This window comes from Ornithorhynchus anatinus, chromosome 3, assembly GCF_004115215.2.
Source record: "Ornithorhynchus anatinus isolate Pmale09 chromosome 3, mOrnAna1.pri.v4, whole genome shotgun sequence".
In the NCBI taxonomy this organism is placed as follows: Eukaryota; Metazoa; Chordata; class Mammalia; order Monotremata; family Ornithorhynchidae; genus Ornithorhynchus; species Ornithorhynchus anatinus.
In genome coordinates this window covers 51,038,279-51,057,688 of record NC_041730.1, presented here as the reverse complement: position 1 = coordinate 51,057,688, position 19,410 = coordinate 51,038,279, and the positions used below count along the sequence as shown (strand labels likewise).

Here is a 19,410-nt window from a genome sequence, read left to right as displayed (position 1 = left end):
TTGAATTATTAAGCGGTTAGAGCAGTGCTCGGCACATAGTAAGTGCTTAATAAATGCCGTTATTATTATTATTATTAAGACTGTCCTCTACTGCTCAATGCTCTACCTCATTTTCCTTGGGAAGGTCTGTCTTTCCCCCAACCCCTCCCACAACCTTCGGAAATGGACTAAATCTGGCAATACGAGAACCTGCCCGCCCATCGGCCCGGTTCCACCGCCACATAGACACTAACAGTTTTTAAAATATTCATTCATTCAGTCGTATTTACTGAGTGCTTACTGTGTGCAGAGCACTGTACTAAGCCCTTGGAAAGTACAATTCGGCAACAGATAGAGACAATCCCTACCCAACAACGGGCTCGCAGTCTAGAAGGGGGAGACAGACAACAAAACAAAACAAACAGACAGGCATCACTACCACCAAAATAGATAAGTAGAATAATAGATATATACATGTCATTAATACAGTAGACTATCACTGTTGACAATCGGCGTGCCTAGAAAATGAGTTCCTGAATGTCTATTATTTATTATACTGCACTCTCCCAAGTGCTTAGTACATTGTTCTGCACACCGTAAGCACTCAATAAATATGACAATGAATCGAAGATTTCATACACCCGCTACCCACAGAAAAATCCTCGACCTTTCGAAACTTGAACAAGGAATACTTACGTCCAAGGTTTTCTTAAACTGTAGGCTTCTCTGTTTATGTATGCTGTCCATTAAAACTTCTATCTGCGGAGAAAATAGCATCCACGTGATTAATAATCACAATGAAAAGACAATATTTGGGCCAACTCTACTGCAGCTTGGACATATGACCTCATCAGCCTACAACGTGCACGGTGCGGTTCAATGTGGTCACCTATTTCAGAGTTTCAATCCTCTTGGTTCTTCCGTTTAAAAAAAAAAAGAGGTTGTCGACCCCCTGCTCTAGTGTAAAAAACTGCTGTTTCTGTTTTAGCTTCCTTACCACGAAGAGTCATCTCAGAATAGGAAACTACCCTACCACCACTGTTCCAATGAAACTGATTATAAAGCACTTTTCTAAACCCAGTTTCACCATACAATTGCCGAAGGGTAGTGGTAATGACAGAGCTCCTTGTGGGCTGGGAGTGTGTCTTTTATATTATTGTGTAGTACTCGCCCAAGCGCTTTAGTACAGTGTCCTGAACACGGTAAGCGCTCAGTAAATACCACTGACTTCCTTCCCCCCTAAAATCCGACCTTTCCTCTCCATCCAAAATGCTATCGTGTTAATCCGATCACTTAGCCTATCCTGCCTAGTTTACTCTATCAGTCTCCTTGCTTACCTTCCTATCTCCCATTTCTCCCCACTCCAGTCCATATTTCACTCTGCTACTCAGGTCATTTTGCTACAAAAATGTGAAGGCCATGTTTCCCCACTTCTCAAAGACAGGCCAGTGGTTGTCCATCCACCTCTGACTCAAGAAGAAACTCCTCGCCATGGGCTTTAAAGCACTCAATCACCTTACCCGCTACCTCACTTGGCTACTCTCCTACTCCAACCCAGCCAGCACACTTTGGTCCTCTAATGCTAACCTTCTCACTGTAACTCAGCCTCATCTATCTCGCTACCGGCCTCTCTCCCACATCCTACCTCTGGCCTGGAACGCCCTCCCTCCTCATATCTGACAGACAATGACTCTCCCCGGCCCTTCAAAGCCTTAGTGAAGGCACATCTCCTCCAAGAGGTCTTCCCTGACTAAGCCCTCCTTTCCCCTTCTCCCACTCCCATCTGCGTCGCCCTGACTTGCTCCCTTTATTCATCCCCCCACTGAGCCCCATAGCGCTTACGTATATATCTGTGATCTATCTATATTAATGTCTGTCTCCCCCTCTAGACCGTCAGCTTGTTGTGGGCAGGGAATGTGCCTGTTATATTGTTATACTGTGCTCTCCCAAGCGCTTAGTTCAGCGCTCTGCCACAGTAAGCGCTCAATAAATACGACTGACGACTGCCTGACTGAGACACTTGTCCCCTGGGGAGTCCGCTGGCCAGAACACCATCTTGCCACAATCTCTGGACCTTAGGAAAGTTGTGACTGATCCGAAGAACAAATGACAAACTTGCCTGGCATGGTGAGAACCCAGGGGGGACCAAGCCCTCCAGCAATCAATCAATCAATCAATCAACTGTATTTACTGAGCGCTTACAGTGTGCAGAGCACTGTACTAAGCACTTGGGAGAGTAGGATGGAACAGATTTAGTAGAAACGTTTCCTGCCCACAATGGGAAGCAGCACAGCGTAGATAGAGACCGGGCCTGGGAATCAGAAGGTCATGGGTTCTAATCCCAGCTCCACCACCTGTCTGCTGTGTGACCTAGGGCAAGTCACTTCACTTCTCTGTGCCTCAGTTACCTCATCTGTAAAACGGGAATTAAGACTGTGAGTCCCATATGGTACAGGGTCCGACCTGATTAACCTGTACTACCCCAGTGCTTAAAACAGTGCTTGGTACATATTAAGTGCATAACAAGTACCATAATGATTTTTATTAATGTGTGTAGTCTATTTTAGAGCAATGATTGCTGCTCTTCTTGTTGCTATAATAATAATTATGGCATTTGTTAAATGCTTACTATGTGCCAAGCACTGTTTTAAGCACTGAATAATGATGGTATTTGTTAAGCGCTTACTATGCAGCATGGCCTAATAGAGCGAGTGTGGACCTGGGAATCTGAGGACCTGGGTTCTACTCCCAACTGGGACATTTTCCTGCTGTGGACCTTAGGAAAGTCACTTAACTTCTCTGGGCCTCGGTTTCCGCGTGCATAAAATGGGGATTCAGTACCTGTTCTCCCTCCTACTTAGACTGCAAGGGTTTATGTGGGACAGGGACTCTGTCTGACCTCACCATCTTGTACCTGCCTCAGGGCTTAGTACAGTGCTTGACCCATAGTCAGTAATTCACAAACACCAAAATATCTTGAATTTGTTGGTTTTTACTGAATTAGCCTGGTTGGTGCCCTCCCATGCCCCATGTATGTTCTTCCTGTACCTTAGAGACTGTGAACCCCCAGGGGCCAAGTCGAATTCACTGACTTTTCCCAGTGCTTAGTCTCGTGTTTCACACAAATTGAGCTTTGAACAAATGTCAGAAATAATAAGAATAGGTATATCAATGTCTTTGGGCCCCAAGCAGGTCTGTATGGTGCTTGTTAAGCACTTACTATGTACCAGGCACTGTACTAAGCGCACGGGTGGACACGAGTGAGTCGGCTTGGAGGCATGGATCTGAGACTGTATTGCAGACAGTGTGCATGGCAAGGTCTTTGTTAGGAAAATGACTGGCAGCTGATCTCAAGACTGTGGAGACTGGAATTGCATGGTCCTTTTGCTTCCCAGCTAAAGGGACCTCTCAACACTTTGATCTATTTAATAACGATAATATTTGTTAATTTTCTGTGTGCCAAGCACTGTTTTAAGCACTGGGGTGGATACAGGGTAATCAAGTTGCCCCTTGTGGGGCTTACAGTTTTAATCCCCATTTTCCAGATGAGATAACTGAGGCACAGAGAAGTTAAGTGGCTTGCCCAAGGTCCCACAGCAGACAAGTGGCAGAGCCAGGATTAGAATCCACACCCTCTGACTCTCAAGCCCGTGCTCTTGCCCTTCTCTTGGTGCTTGGAAAGAGCCTAGCTTCCAGAAAGCAACCGAAAAAGAAATGGGGGCGGGGGGAGGGTGAGAGGTTTGGCTAGTGAAAAGGAGAAGTTAAGCATTGACCCATTTCCCCTGGGCCTTGCTTCAAAAGAGAAAATACAAGTGTCCCAATGAGGAAGTAAAATCAATCGCCCTTACTGCGATATAAGTAATTACAGAATTTATGTACACACTTCGCACTTTCCAAAGTCTAAGCTTGGGGTTGCCTCCTGAAGCCGAGAGGACTTGAAATTGCGGAAAAACAGTCGGTTAGGAATAAAATACCCCAGAGATTTACAGAATTTAGGGACTTGCCTTCCACTAGAGATCACTGAGTGTTTGCCAACTTCAGAAGTGGAAGTTCAGGTATTTTGCAATATTGACAAAACTGCCCCCCAAATGACCCAGGGCAGGGCAAGTGGTAAAGAACAGAGAGAAGAGTTCTAAGATGGGGAGGGGGCAAAAATGAATACAAGCTCTCCTCCTTCAAAGTACAGCAAAAGTCTTAAAGTATGGTACTGGTTAAGCACTTACTAAGTTTTGGGATCTGTACTAAGCGCAAGGGTGGATACAAGCAAACTGGGTTGGGGGTGGTCATAGTCTCAAACCCCCTTTTTCAGACAGTGCTTTGCACCCAGTAAGCGCTCAGTAAGTCCAATTGAATGAATGCATGAGGTAACTGAGGCCCTGAGAAGTTGAGTAACTCGCCCAAGGTCACACACAGCAGACAAGTGGCAGAGGCGAGATTAAAGCCCAAAGGCCTGGTCCAGAGAACTTGACCACCTCTCCTCGAATGACCCCACCTGCGGTTCCAGCTGGCTCGGCTTCTGGTAATCTGCACACAAGCCCCTGCTCTGCAGGATGGATTCCACACCAACCTCCCCTGTTTTGAATGTCTCCCTGGTTGACCAAATGATTTCTACATCCGGATGCCAGTATCACATTCGCCCCGTCCCTTCACCGTTCGTGGCTTTCACGGGGTTTCCCTGAAACTCCTTTCCTTTCCTCTCCATCCAAACCGCTACCATGTTAATACAATCTCTCATCCTATCCCGCCTTCTTACCGACCTTCCAACCTCCTGTCTCTCCCCACTCCAGTCCCCACTTCACTCTGCTGCCCGGATCATTTGAATACAAAAACACCCAGGCCATGTTTCTCCACTCCTCAAAACACTCCAGCGGTTGTCCATCCACCTCCGCGTCACACAAAAACGCCTCACCGTCAGCTTCAAAGCACTCAATCACTTTGTTCCCTCCTACCTCACCTAGCTACTCTCCTACTTACAACCCAGTCTGCACAGTTCGGCTCTCTAACGCTAGCCTTCTCCACTGTGCCTCGATCTCGTCTACCTCACCGCCGACCCTTCATCCAAGTCCTGCCTCTGGCCTGGAACACCTTCCCTCCTCAAATCCGACAGACAGTGACTCCCTCCGAACCTTCAGAGCCTTACTGAAGGCACCTCTCCTCCAAGAGGGCTTCCCTAAGCCTCCCTTTCCTCTTCTCCCACTTCCATCTGCATCACCCTGACTTGCTCCCTTTGTTCCTCCCCACCCGCACCCCCCGCCCCACAGCCCTTATGTACATATCTAGAATGTATTCATTTATATTAATGTCTGTCTCCGCCGGCCCCAGACTGTAAGCTTGCTGTCGGCAGGGAACGTGTCTGTTTATTGTTGTACTCTTCCAAGCGCTCAGTACAGAGCTCTGCACACAGTAAGCCCTCAATAAATACGACTGAATGAATGAATGGGGTTACGTAAGCGCTGGCCATAGAGCGGATGCTGCTAATGGGGAATATTAACCATGAAAGTGAACAAGGCAAACTCTCCCAGCTCGCTGTGACCAGATGAAGATTGCAAAGACAGGCAGGGTGTGCCTATGTAGAGACCGTCTCTCTAGACTGTCTGCTCACTGTGGACAAGGGAACGTGTCTACCAACTCCGTTATGCTGCACTCTCCCAAGCGCTTAGTACAGTGCTCTGCTCTGCTCTTAGTAACTGCTCAATAAATGTCATTGACTTATATATGTACTAGATTGGGGGAGAGGGAAGAGACTTGCTTGGGCGACTCAGAAGTGCTGAGTGGCGACGGGCAATAGGGGTAGAAGAATGAGGTGGGGAGACAAAGTTTCAGATCAAGCTGCACCCCTGTTGAGAATGGGAATTGGTGGCTGGGAAGCTACATGGCGGATCGACATCAGGAAGGGAGAGGCTTTCTTCAAGCCCAAGATTTTTAAGGAAAGAGGACCAAGAAGGCAAAAATACAGTCCCAAGTGCTGCGAGTATTAAGCATGACATGAGAAGCAGTGTGGTCTAGTGGATAGAGCCCGGGCCTGGAATTCAGAAGGACCTTGTCAGCTGCGTGACCTCTGGCAACTCATTTCACTTCTCTGTACCTCAGTTCCCTCATCTGTAGAATGGGGATTAAGACTGAGAGTCCGTGTGGGACAGGGACTGTGTGCGACTCGTTGTGGGCAGGGAATGTCTGCTGTGTGATCTGCGGCAACTCATTTCCCTTCTCTGTGCCTCAGTTCCCTCATCTGTAAAATGGGGGTTAAGACTGTGAGCCTCGTGCGGGACAGGGACTGTGTGCGACTCGTTGTGGGCGGGGTATGTGTCTGTCATTTTGTTACACTGTACTCTCCCAACCGCTTAGTACGGTGCTCTGCATACAGTAAGTGTTCAATAAATACAATTGATTGATTGTCAACTTTGTATCTAGCATTAGTATGCTGGCACTACTAGCCAAAATAAAATAAAAAAATCATAAGAAGGGCCAGCCTTTTTTGGTGCAGAATCTGGCTGGAATTGTAGGGTCCCACACATGCATTCAAAGGTGGATTTCACCTGAGGCATCTTCTTGGAAAACCAAGGACAACTATACTATAATAATAATAACAATAATGTTGGTATTTGTTAAACGCTTACTATGTGCTGAGCACTGTTCTAAGCACTGGGGAAGATACAGAGTCATCAGGTTGTCCCATGTGAGGCTCACAGCCTTAATCCCCATTTTACAGATGAGGTAACTGAGGCACCGAGAAGTTAAGTTACTTGCCCAAAGTCACACAGATGACAGGTGGCGGAGCTGGGATTAGAACCCATGACCTCTGACTCCTAAACCCGTGCTCTTTCCACTGAGCCTTGCTGCTTCAACTGTGGTATTTGTTAAGCACTTACTATGTGCCAAACACTGTTCTAAGAGCTGGGGTAGATACAGGGCAATCAGGTTGTCCCACATAGGGCTCACAGCCTTCATTCCCATTTTACAGATGAGCCAACAGGCACAAAGAAGTTAAGTGACTTGGCCAAGGTCACACAGATGACAAGCGGTGGAGCCAGGATTAGAACCCATAACCTCTGACTCCCAAGCCCAGGCTCTTTCCACTGGGTGTAAACTTCATTCTCTAGACTGTAGGGTCAAGCAGGGAACGTGTCCGCTAATTCTGCTGTTATCACACTCTCCCAAGTGCTTAGGACAGTGTTCTCCACGTAGTGAGCACTCAATAAATACCATAGGGTGGAGAGATGGGGTGGAGAGATGAGAGATTCACCAAAAAAGGCCTCCTGGAAGAGAAGTGATTTCAGAAAGGCCTTGAAGTTGGGAAGAGCCGGGGGTGAAGGGAGAGGGAGTTTCAGACAGGAGAGAGTGTGTGAACCAAGAAGTCTAACAGTGCGGCCTAATGGAAGGAGCCCGGGCCTGGCAGTCAGAGATCTGGCTTCTAATCCCGGCTCCGCCACTTGTCTGCTCTGTGGCCTTGGGCACATATTTCAACTTCTCCATGCTTCAGTTTCCTCACCTGTAAAATGGGGATTAAGACCGCAAATCACATGCAGCACAGGGATTATGTCCAACCCAATTATCTTGTATCTATCCCAGAGTTTAGTACAGTGCCTAGCACATTTTTAGCAATTCAATACCACAATCATTATTATTATTATTAGGTCAGGCAAGAGAGATGAAGAACAGTGAATTGGTTGGCTTGAAAGGTACAAAGTGTATGAAATGAGCACTTGTCTGCTGGGTGACCTGGGCAAGTCACTTCACTTCTCTGGGCCTCAGCTCCCTCATCTATAAAATGGGGATTAAGACTGTGAACCCCACATGGGACAGGGACTGTGTCCAACCCGATTTGCTTGTATCCATCCCAGCGCTTAGTACAGTGTCTGACACATAGTAAGCACTCAACAAATACCATTATAGTGGGAGAGGCGTGAGGATAAGTATCAACCTCCGCTCCAAACAAAAACTCCTCACTCTAGGCTTCAAGGTTCTCCATCACCTTGCCCCTTCCTACCTCTCCTCCCTTCTCTCTTTCTACCGCCCACCCCGCACGCTCCGCTCCTCTGCCGCCCACCTCCTCGCCGTCCCTCGGTCTCGCCTATCCCGCCGTCGACCCCTGGGTCACATCCTCCCGCGGTCCCGGAACGCCCTCCCTCCTCACCTCCGCCAAACTGATTCTCTTTCCCTCTTCAAAACCCTACTGAAAACTCACCTCCTCCAAGAGGCGTTCCCAGACTGAGCTCCTCTTCTCCCTCTACTCCCTCTGCCATCCCCCCTTTACCTCTCCGCAGCTAAACCCTCATTTTCCCCTTTTCCCTCTGCTCCTCCACCTCTCCCTTCCCATCCCCACAGCACTGTACTCGTCCGCTCAACTGTATATATTTTCGTTACCCTATTTATTTTGTTAATGAATTGTACATCGCCTTGATTCTATTTAGTTGCCATTGTTTTTACGAGATGTTCTTCCCCTTGACTCTATTTATTGCCATTGTTCTTGTCTGTCCGTCTCCCCCAATGAGACTGTAAGCCCGTCAAACGGCAGGGACTGTCTCTATCTGTTGCCCACTTGTTCATCTCAAGCGCTTAGTACAGTGCTCTGCACATAGTAAGTACTCAATAAATACTATTGAATGAATGAATGAATGAATACGGGGAGAGAGTTGATTGAATGCTTTTAAATCATGTATTTCTGCTTGATGAGCAGAATGGGCAATTGCTGGAGGCTTTTGAGGAGTGGGTTCTGAACTAAGTGTTCAGAATGATGTTTTACAAAAATGATCTGGGGGGGGGGGCGCAGAGTGAAGGATAGACTAGGAAAGGTCAGCAAGGAGGTGGGGTGTCTTGCCATCTCCTCAACACGAATTTGTGTGGCAGTGAGCTTTGACTGGATACCAGAAGACTGACTCTATTCGAGGACCTTAATCCTGAGCCTTAATTTAGAGTCAGCGCAGCAAGAACCATCTTTTCCTGCACACGATGTGGAAGGCATTTTCATCCAGGTATTGGTCTTGTAAGCCACACGAAAGCAAGGATAAAATATTTTCCTCCGTTGCGTAATAATAATCAAACTTGAGGCATTTGCTAAGCATTCTATCCCAAGAACTGTACTGAACACAGGGTAGATACGACGTAATCAGATCCGACACAGTCTCTGTCTCATGTGGGGCTCATGGTCTAAATGGGAGGGAGACAAGTCCTTAATCGCTATTTCATGAATGAGGAAACTGAAGCTCAGAGAAATTAAGAGAGCTGCCCCACATCACACAACAGGCAAATGACAGAAGTGGGTTTAGAACTCAGGCTCCCTAACTCCCAGGTCTATGCTCTTTCCATTAGACCATGATGCCTCCTTGCTTCCCTAGCACCATCTTCAAATCTTGAAGAACAAATATCTATGTGTGGATGTTTCTGGGTGTGAAACACTGAAATGCCAACCCAGCTTTGCCCAATCACAGGAAAAATCTGCCTGCTAAAAACAGGGGAGGGGGAAAAAACTGCTGAGCAAATTAGGGTTATCAGATAGCAGGCTAGCTAGTCTTTGCGGGAACTGCAGGAGAAAAGAAGTTACTGTAGGAGGCAATTTGCTAATGCAATTGGTTTTTTTTCATCTCTACTTCCATCCTGGTGATCTGGCTTCTGTCACCACCTCCCCTTGCGATGCATCACCTCGAATGCATCCCCAGCTGCATCTGTAGAGATCAAGGAGGTAAAAGGCTCAGGCAACAGAGAACAGAAACAGTTCCAAAGCCCTGGGACCTCAGGGTGAGATCACGACTTCATCCCCACTCTCGAGGAGAAAGCAACTGTTATTGTCACACATCACACCTGCAAACGCACCAGGCGGGTGGCACCTACCCAGAAGACACCCATCTCTTCTCACCTGGCTGAAATTTAGGAGATAAAAATTTCCCGTCGATGCAAGCCCCCACACCTTCCCAACTCCCTTCTCCCTCACTTCTCATACCTCCGCTATATATTTGACAATACACTCAGCTCTTCTATAACACCTATTTTCACGTAAGCTCGTTATGGGCGGGGAACGTGTCCACAAGTTCTCTTGTCCATAGTAAGCGCTCAATAAATATGATCGATTGCATAATCGTAATAATAATGATGACGTTTGTTAAGCACATACTATGTACTGAGTACTGAACTAAGTGCTGGGGTAGATACAAGTTAATCAGATTGGGCACAGTCCCTACCCCAAATAGGGCTCCTCGTCTAAGTACGAGGGAGAATGGGCATTGAATCTCCACTTTACAGATGAGGAAACTGAGGCACGGAGAAGTTAAGTGACTTACGCAATGCCCCACAGCAGGCAAGTGGTGGAGCAGGAATTAGAACCCAAGTCCTCTGACTCCCAGGCCTATGCTCTTCCCACGAGGCCACACTGCTTCTCCTGTCTTGATTAGGATTACACTTACATCTGCATCCCTTATTCACCCCTCCCTCAACCCCAAAGCACTTACATACATATCCACAGTTTATTTTATATCAATGCTGGTCTCCCCTCCTAGCTCGTTGTAGGCAGGGAACGTGTCTACCAACTCTGTTCCACTGCCCTCTCCCAGTAAGTGCTCAATAAATACCAGTGATTGATTTGTTTTGGATAGAATGTGAACTGCAGGTTAGGGAACTTTTCACCTGACTGCAAGCCTCTGTCTGGAGGCAGAGTCATGAGGTGACTGGAGAAGGATTATGGATACACACAAGGTGTTGACCACAGGGTGAGGGCTACATTCTAAGTTTTACTTCAAGCGGGGTTCTACATTCAGTAGTATTTACTGAGCGCTTACTATGTGCAGAGCACTTGGAATGTACAATTCAGGAACTGAACCCTTGTGGTAAGGGAGACCTGGGTGTACAGTGTTTCGATATTCCCGCCAGCATCAATCGGTCAATCAACAGTATTTACCGAGCGCTTACTGTGTGCAGAGCACTGTTTTAAGTGCTTGGGAGAGTATAACAGACACATTCCAGGAAACCACTGAAATATCACCGAGCCTGGCTGACCTCCACAGAGAAGCAGCGTGGCTTAGTGGAAAGAGCACGGGCTTGGGAGTCAGAGGTTGTGGGTTCTAATGCCGGCTCCTCCACTAATCAACTGTGTGACGTTGGGCTAGTCACTTGACTTCTCTGTGCCTCAGTTACCTCATCTGTAAAATGGGGATGAAGACTGTGAGCCCCACATGGGACAACCTGATTACCTTGTATCTACCCCAGTGTTTAGAACAGTGCTTGGCACATAGTAAGTGCTTAACAAATACTAACATCATCACATCATCATCATACGTACCAATCAAGCCAAGAAACCCCCAGGGCTCTCTGCTCGAAGCAGGCAGCATTTCGGCTCGTGGAAAAACCTCACCTTTTTCCGCTGTATCTTTTGCTTTTCCCTGAATTCCTCCATTTTTCTGGCCTCGTCCCTCAGGGTCTGTGCCAGTTGGATGTGACCTTGCCCCACATTGTCGATCTCTACAAAGAGGAAAAAAAACAAAATGTGAAAGACGTGAAAGAGAACTTCCCAAAGTCTGAAGTGAAAATAGACTACCCACCCTTATTCAGAAAGAATAAGAAAGCTAGGTACTGTAGATACTCTAGATACTGTACTAAGTCCTGGGCTGGATACAAGATAATCACTTTGAATCACTCAATGTTATTTATTGAGTGCATACTGTGTGCAGAACACTGTACTAAATAAACACTTAGGGGAGCACAACATAACAGAGTTGGTAGCACTCATTCTCTGCCCAAAACAAATCACACAGTCCCTGTCCCATGTGGGGTCACAGTCTCAGTAAGAGGGAGTAGGATTTAAGCCCCATTGTACAGATGAGGAAACCGAGGCACAGAGAAAAGGTGACTTGCCCAACGTCACATGGGAGACAAGCAGCAGGCCCAGGATTAGAAACCCAGGTTCTCTTTCCACTAAGCCACGCCGCTTCACTACTGGTTTGCTGAGGTTGTTCATGGATTGATTTCATTGTAGGAAAACAATGCTTACTGGAATTATCTGTGACCTCACTGCAAACGTTTGATTTTAGGCCCTTGGTCATTCCCCAACAGGACCAGGCCCTGAAAAGGAACTGGGCCATGCAGAAGAGAAAATATGCCTAGGGAATATCAAAATATAAAATTCAACTTAGAACGTTAGCACCGTCCTGTCCTCAGACTACCAGCATTCACTGACCTCAGATACCTCTATGCCCCTGGCAAGGATGGAAAGGGCTGGGGAAGTTTTGCAATCAGATCTTATAACCTCCATTTTAACTTTTAAATTATGCAAATACCTGGTTGAGCTTATTTGTCTTTTCCTGATGCCAACAATTCTCGGGCATGGGAAGGGCAAAGAACATCCACTAAGAAGAGGGGGAGGGAGGCGGGGGAAGAGGAAAACATTAACCACCACTAATGCAATTATCCCGAGCTAATTCTCATAAATAGCATGGCGTAGTGGATAGAGCCTGGGCCTGGAAGTCAAAGGTCATGGGTTCTAATCCTGGACTCCACCACTTGTCTGCTGTGTGATTCTGGGTAAGTCGCTTCATTTCTCTGTGCCTCAGTTATCTCATCTGTGAAATGGGGGTTGAGACTGTGAGCCCCACATGGGACAGGGACTGTGTCCAACCTGATTTGCTTGTATCTACCCTAGTGCTTAGGCCAGTGTCTGGCACATAGTAAGCACTTAACAAATGCCATAATGATTATTATTATTCATCATTGTAACCCACAGTCCAAAGATGGACACGATGTCACCCAGGACACACCAAAATCTGTTTCTCCAAGAAACTATCCACAGTGGGCAACCGTCAAGTGTGAAGAGATGAAAAACTGCCCCAGAGCTTCCTTAATGTTTGATTTAGGGGGGCAGGGACCTGATCTTAGATTTCTCCACACTGAGGCAAAATTGATAATATATTAAAAAAAAATCACTTACGCAGCTTGAAGACTTCTAGAGCCCTCTTCAGGGTACTACAAAGCAAGCATATGTCCAATTATCAATCTGGGTATGATCTGTTCAAGCTTCGTTAAAAACTGTCCCCGGATCCCCTCCCCCAGCCCACGTTCCAACAACCATAGGGAAAGTCTCCTAGGGAAGGGGGATGGGAGAGAGTGGGTGGTTTAGTTGGGATGGAGAAGATAAATGGAAGTGGCTTCGCTTCGGGCAACTTTCGACTCAGGAGCAGGAAGAGTACCTCACTGTGCCCTTGGAATGCTGAGCTCCTGGTGGAATTTTACATTCCCAGCACAATCAATCAATCCGTGGTACTTATTGAGCGCTTAATGGATGCAGAACACTGTACTGTAAGGAAGCGGCACAGCGTAGTGGATAGAGCACGGGCCTGGGAGCCAGAAGGTCATGAGCCCTAATCCAGGATCTGCCACTTGTCTGCTGTGACCTTGGGCAAGTCACTTTGCTTCTCTACACCTCAGTTACCTCATCTGGAAAATGGGGGTTGGGACTGTGAGCCCCACATGGGACAGGAACCGTGTCCAACCCGATTTGCTTGTATCCACCCCAATGCTTAATACAGTGCCTGGCACATAGTAAGCACCTGACAAATACCATCATCATTATTATTATTATTACAATTCAACAGACTTGGTAGACATAGATACAATCTGTATATCAGTGAGTCTCAGGAAGGGCCGGGGAAGGGGCGTCAGTTGGGAAACTGTCCTAGCCACGGGACTCTGGCTCCCAGCACAGCAATAGCGTGATCTGGTGGAAAGGGCACAGGCCTGGGAGGTAGAGGACCTGGGTTCTAATCCCGGCTCCCCCACTTGTCTGCTGGCTGACCTTGGGCAAGTCGCTTAACTTCTCTGAGCCTCAGTTCCCTCAACTGTAAAATGGGGATTAAGACTGTGAGCCCCATGTGGAATAGGGACTGTGCCCAACCTGATTATTTTATATTTACCCCAGTGCTTAGTACAGTGGCTGGCATATAGAAAGCACTTAAATACCATAAAAAAAATAGAATAAAATAAAAGGGCAGCATTGTCTATGGGCTCCCTGCCGCTGACTCCTCCAGAAACAACTCACATCAGCTCCAGGGTTCCTGATGAAAGGCAGCACTCGTTCATCCATTCGATGAACCGTATGCAGAGCACTCTCCTAAGAGCTTGGGAGAGTACGATATAGCAATAAACAGACACATCCCTTGCCCACATGAGCTTACAGTCTAGAGGACTCCCTTGGGGTGAGGAGAAGAGCGACAGAAATCCCAGCCTGGGCTAAAGTAGAGAAGCAAAGCAGCGTGGTCTAGTGGATAGAGGATGGACCTGGAAGTCAGAGAAGGATCTGAGTTCCACCTTTACCGCCAGTCTGCTGTGTGACCTTGGGCAAATCACTTTACTTCTCTGGGCCTCAGTTCCCTCATCTGTAAAATGGGGATGTGGTGGGGCTGCGGCCAACCTATTTTGTACCCACCCCAGCACTTAATACAGTGCGTGGCACATAGTAAGAGCTTAACAAATACCATTTAAAACAAACAAATAAAAAACCCCATAGTCTGCAGAATCAGTTTCAGTAGTATAGGGCCTATCCATTTCTCCTCATATTAATTGCTCTAACCCAAGTCACAGTTCCATCCTTGCTGCCCCCTGCCTCCCCCAGCCCAAGGGCAAAATGTCAGTACTTTCTGGCCTGTAAGCTCGTTGCAGGCAGAAAATATGTCTGTTTACTGTTCTACTGTACTCTCCCAAATGCTTAGTACAGTGCTCTACACACAGTAAGCGCTCAATAGATATGACCGACTGAATGAAGTCACCAGGAGGCCCGTTCCTGAGTGGACGGGCTAGCATGATTCCAAGAGACAATATCATCGCTCTGCTGGTCATGGGAAGGTGGGAGCAGGAAGCCACCAAGCTGACATCTCTCTGTGTTCTACCTTTGTGACTTCGGATCCAATGGGCTTGATTGCTAGAACGCTTTCCCAAAACAAAGCTCCAAGGCTGGATGGGAATGAGACTGGGAATCTCTCGCCGATTAACAGGAGAATCCTAGCATTCTGACAGAACCAGGAGAGCCTCAGCACCACTTGAGTTTTTTTTTTTTAATGGCATTTGTTAAGCGCTTACTTAAGCCAGCCACTGGACTGGCAATGGGGTAGATACAAGCTAATCAGATTGGACGCAGTCCATGTCCCATATGGGGCTCATGGTGTTAACCTCCATTTTAGGGGCACAGAGACATGAAGTGACTTGCCTAAGGTCACACAGCAGACAAGTGGCAGAGCCAGGATTAGAATCCAGGTCCTTCAGACTCCCAGGCCCGTGCTCTAGTTTCCTCCCAAAGGCTGGGAGCCAGGGCCATGACCTGGAAATTCCAGTTTGGTTCCAGATTCGTGAGGCCACCCCAAATCCATGGGATCAATGGTTTGGATGGGATTGAGCTACTTGTTACCCCCCCAGGAGGTAAGTCTTCATCGCCAGGAGTTAGCGGGTGGGGATTAGTCAGGGAATGTCTTTTGTGGGACCAACGTTTTAAGAGAAAGTAACCTGGTGGGTTTACGAGAGCAATTTCAAATGGGACAGAAGGGTATGTTGGTTCAGAGAGACAGGAAATTAGTTTAGGAGGGGTGAAGAGTATGAGCTGGGATGTAACAGTAAAAGAGACCAGATAGGTAAGAAGTTGAGAAGCAGTGTGGCCTAGTGGGTTCAGCATGGGCCTGGAAGTCAGAAGGACCTGTGTTCTAATCCAAAGTTCTCCACATATCTGCCGTGTGACCTCAGGCACTTCTCAGGGAACTTCTCTGGGCCTCAGTTCCCTCATCCGTAAAATGGGGACGAAGACCGTGAGCCCCATGTGTCTGTGTCCAACTCGATTAACCTGTCTACTTCAGTGCTAAGTACACTGCCTGGCACATGGTAAGTGCTTAATAAAAAAAATACAGCCGGTGGTCAGATTTAAATTCAGTTTTTAGGAGATTCTATTTCAGAATAATGGGTTGGTATTGGAGGTTTTTGCAGAAGTGGGTCCAGGAGATATGGAGAAGGAAGGCAAACGGAATGTCAAAGGGAGAGAGGCATCTCACTGAGGCAGGAAGGATGGTGGTGCTTTCTGTCCACTGTTAGGGGGGAAGTTAGGAGGAGTAGGTTTGAGAAGGAAGATTGAGTTCAATTTTTGTCCTAGTGGGTTATGGTGCTGGCAGGTATAGGGTATGCTTTAAGGCAGAGGGGGAGGAGCTGGAGGAGAATGAGAGGATGGCGATGACAGTAAGGGAGGAAAAAGCTAAAAATGAGGAAACCAAAAGCAAGGAGAGCCGAGAAAACATTTTAAGGACCTGGTAAAACAAAACGTCAAAAAATGCTGCAGTTCAGCAGAAAACTGTGAATCAGTAGCCAAGGATGGACCTGCATGGTACTGCCATCAAGAGAGGAGTGCCTCTCTGAGCAAAAGTTTCCCAAAGATCACGGGCCTGGGAGTCGGAGGACCTGGGTTCTAATGCTGACCCAGTGTTTCAGGCTGAAATCTTGACAGGGAGCAAAAAAACTTACTGGGTCTCACTTTGTCCACAGGGCTTCTTCTTGGAAAGGTTGATCAGATCCTTGCCGTATTTCTCTTCAATGATTGCCCTATTGTCAGGAAAAAAAATTTAAAAGGAAAAAAAAAAAGAGTCACTCCCATCCCAAACACCAAGGCTGGGCCTAACCCACCCTTTCTGGGGAATGAGACCTCGCTGGAACCACTCGAAATCCCATCCAGGAAAGATCACCTTTCCCTCCGGCCACCAGCAGGACACTTCCTTATGGTCCTTGTGGCATTTGTTAAGTGCTTACTATTTGCCTGGCACTGTACTAAGTGCTGGGGTTAAACGCAAGCCGATTGGGTTGAACACAGCCCCTGTCCCACGTGGGGCTCACAGTCTCCATCCCCATTTTACAGATGAGGTAACTGAGGCGCAGAGAAGTCAAGTGAATTGCCCCAGGTCATACAGCAGACAGGTGGCAGGGCCGGGATTAGAAGCCATGATCTTCTGATTCCCAGGCCTGCGCTCTATCCACTAGACCATACTGCTCCTCTGTATCCCTATTTAGGCCCCACGTTGATACTCTGCCACTCGGAGTTTTCAGCCCAGCCGGGCACTGTTAGCCTGGCCCTGCCGAACACATTCAAGCCTGCAGCAGGGTTCACTCCGTTCTTATCCAGAGTTAACATAGTGCCCTGCACACAGTAAGCGCTCAGTAAATACGATTGATTGCTTGCTTGACGGGGAGCAATTTGCCCTGGGCTTATTAGGGGTTGTGGAGACTGGGTTACTCTATCAACTGTTCACCCTTATACTGGCCCAGGGGAACTGAGCTGCCTTCAGGAACCGGTCTTACTGACTGGGCCAGGGCTAGCTAAAAAGGCTCACTTCAAATGTCCCAAATGCATTCGTTTTTTTCTCAGATGTTCCTTCTCCCTGAACAGGTATGGGCCTCCAAAAAAGTTCAAAAAGGTGAACCGTGCCTACCAACTCTGTTACACTGTATTCATCTAAGAGCTTAGTACGGTGCTCTGCGTACAGGAAGTGCTCAACACCTTTGATTAATTGGTTGGCACAAAAACGTCTCCAGAGATGCTTGTCTAGACCTAAAAAATGCTCTCAGAGGAGCAGATACGGAACAACATGACCACTACGTGATCTTCAGCAAGACCTGTCTTCCCTGTACCTGAGTTTATCTATCAGTAAAGTGGGGAGAATAACCCTCCCCCCATCCCTGCCTCATGTGTTGGCTGTATCAATCCATCAGTGGGTGATATTAAGGGCTTAGTACAGTGCTTTGCACACAGTAAATGCTCAATAAATATGATTGATTGAATGAATGACATTTATTAAGTGCTTACTCTGGGCAAAGCACTAGAGACCAAGAGAATAAAGAGATATGATCCCTGTCCTCAAGCAGTTTACTGATTGAGATGGCTGACAGTAGAAAGAAAAATAAAATAAAACAAATTCAGGAAAAAAAAGTTGATCTTTGGACAGTGAAGATTTTTGGTCTCTGAATTTGAAGATCAACTGATCTTTGGTCAAGCTACCGGGTTTCTGGATAATCCTCCAGACTTTCCAGAAAGGCGTTCTTTTCTGCAGAAACTCACCCTCCGGTCTGCCAGTATTCAAGACAACCCGATTTCTACATTTGTTTTAATGACATTATCTTGAATCTATCCCTTATTAGACTATCCCTCTAAACTGTAAACTAGCTGTGGGCAGAGAACATATCTACTTATATTGTTCGCTCCCAAGTGCTTAGTACAGTGCTCTGCACACAGTAAGCGTTCAATAAATTCAATCGATGGTCTGACTGATTGACTAAGCCCACATTTCCCCATCTGCCCTCCCTTCACCATCAACCACACACTTGGTTAATTCATTTATTCATATGTATGAATGAATGAATGTATGAATGAATGTATTCATATGTATGAATGAATGCATTCATCATTCAGCTGTATTTACTGAGCACTTACTGTGTTCAAAGCACTGTACTAAGCGTTTGGGAGAGTACAATATAACAACAAATAGACACAATCCTGCCCACAACAATCTCTCAGCGTCCCTTAAGTAGTTTGACATTCACCCCAACCCCACAGCACTTTTGTACATATTCTCATATTCTACTTCTCCCAGCTGTAATTTATTGTGGTGTCTGTCATACTCTAGACCGTAAATTCCTTGTAGTCAGGGATTGTATCTACCGACTCCATTATATTTTATTTTCTCAAAAGCTTAGTCCAGTGCTAAAGCAGAGGGAAACAGTTCGGCCCGGTGGAAAGAGCCTGGGTCTGGGAGCCAGAGGATCGGGGTTCTGATTCCAATTCTGCCACGTGTCTGCTGTGTGACCTTGGGCAAGTCACTTCACTGCTCTGTGCCTCGGTTTCCTCATCTGCAAAATAAGGATTAAATCCTACTCCCTCCTACTTAGACCGTGAGCTCCATGTGGGACAGGGACTGAGTCCAACTTGATTACTTTGTAGCTACCCCAGCACTTACAGCGGTGCTTAGCACATAGTGTATGCTCAACACATACTATAATAAGAGTGCTCTTGCACACAGTATGGGCTCACTAAATGCCATTGATGGATACCCTTGTGCTTAGCACAATGCTTGGCACATAGAACATCTCCTGAGGGATAAGACTGCATCCACTCATCTGCCGTGGCTGGGAAGAAGAAAGGAAGAAGGGGAGGCAAAGGAAAAGCTCTTTCCATTTTCAAGGCTGAAATGTGCCATAACTGCCTTGGACTTCATAGACAGTTTAAAAACTAGGCTGAGGAACTGAGAGAAACGCTTCCTTCTCTCTGGAAATTTCAGAAGTGTTTCAGGAAATCTTGGGCCCAAACTCAGCTTTAGTAGAAATGATAAAATAGTCATAAAAACATTACCTTTGTTCTCCAAAGATAATGGCAGTTAATCATTATTATAAATGATTATGAATGAGGCACTCTTGTCTTCCACTGTTGGTTTCAGC

The 19,410-nt window shown here is 46.8% G+C and overlaps 1 protein-coding gene across 1 annotated transcript in view; it reads right to left on the bottom strand.

Moving 5' to 3' along the window:
• Nucleotides 1-19,410, bottom strand: part of PSTPIP2 (proline-serine-threonine phosphatase interacting protein 2) — an 87,923-nt gene that overhangs the window by 19,094 nt on the left and 49,419 nt on the right. The window contains exons 3-6 of the mRNA XM_029059376.2: nt 16,453-16,530; nt 12,890-12,924; nt 11,321-11,427; nt 676-738 (exon numbers count right to left, since the gene is read on the bottom strand). Of these exons, the coding sequence (XP_028915209.1) occupies nt 676-738; nt 11,321-11,427; nt 12,890-12,924; nt 16,453-16,530 (283 nt within the window). The remainder of the gene's footprint in view (nt 1-675; nt 739-11,320; nt 11,428-12,889; nt 12,925-16,452; nt 16,531-19,410) is intronic.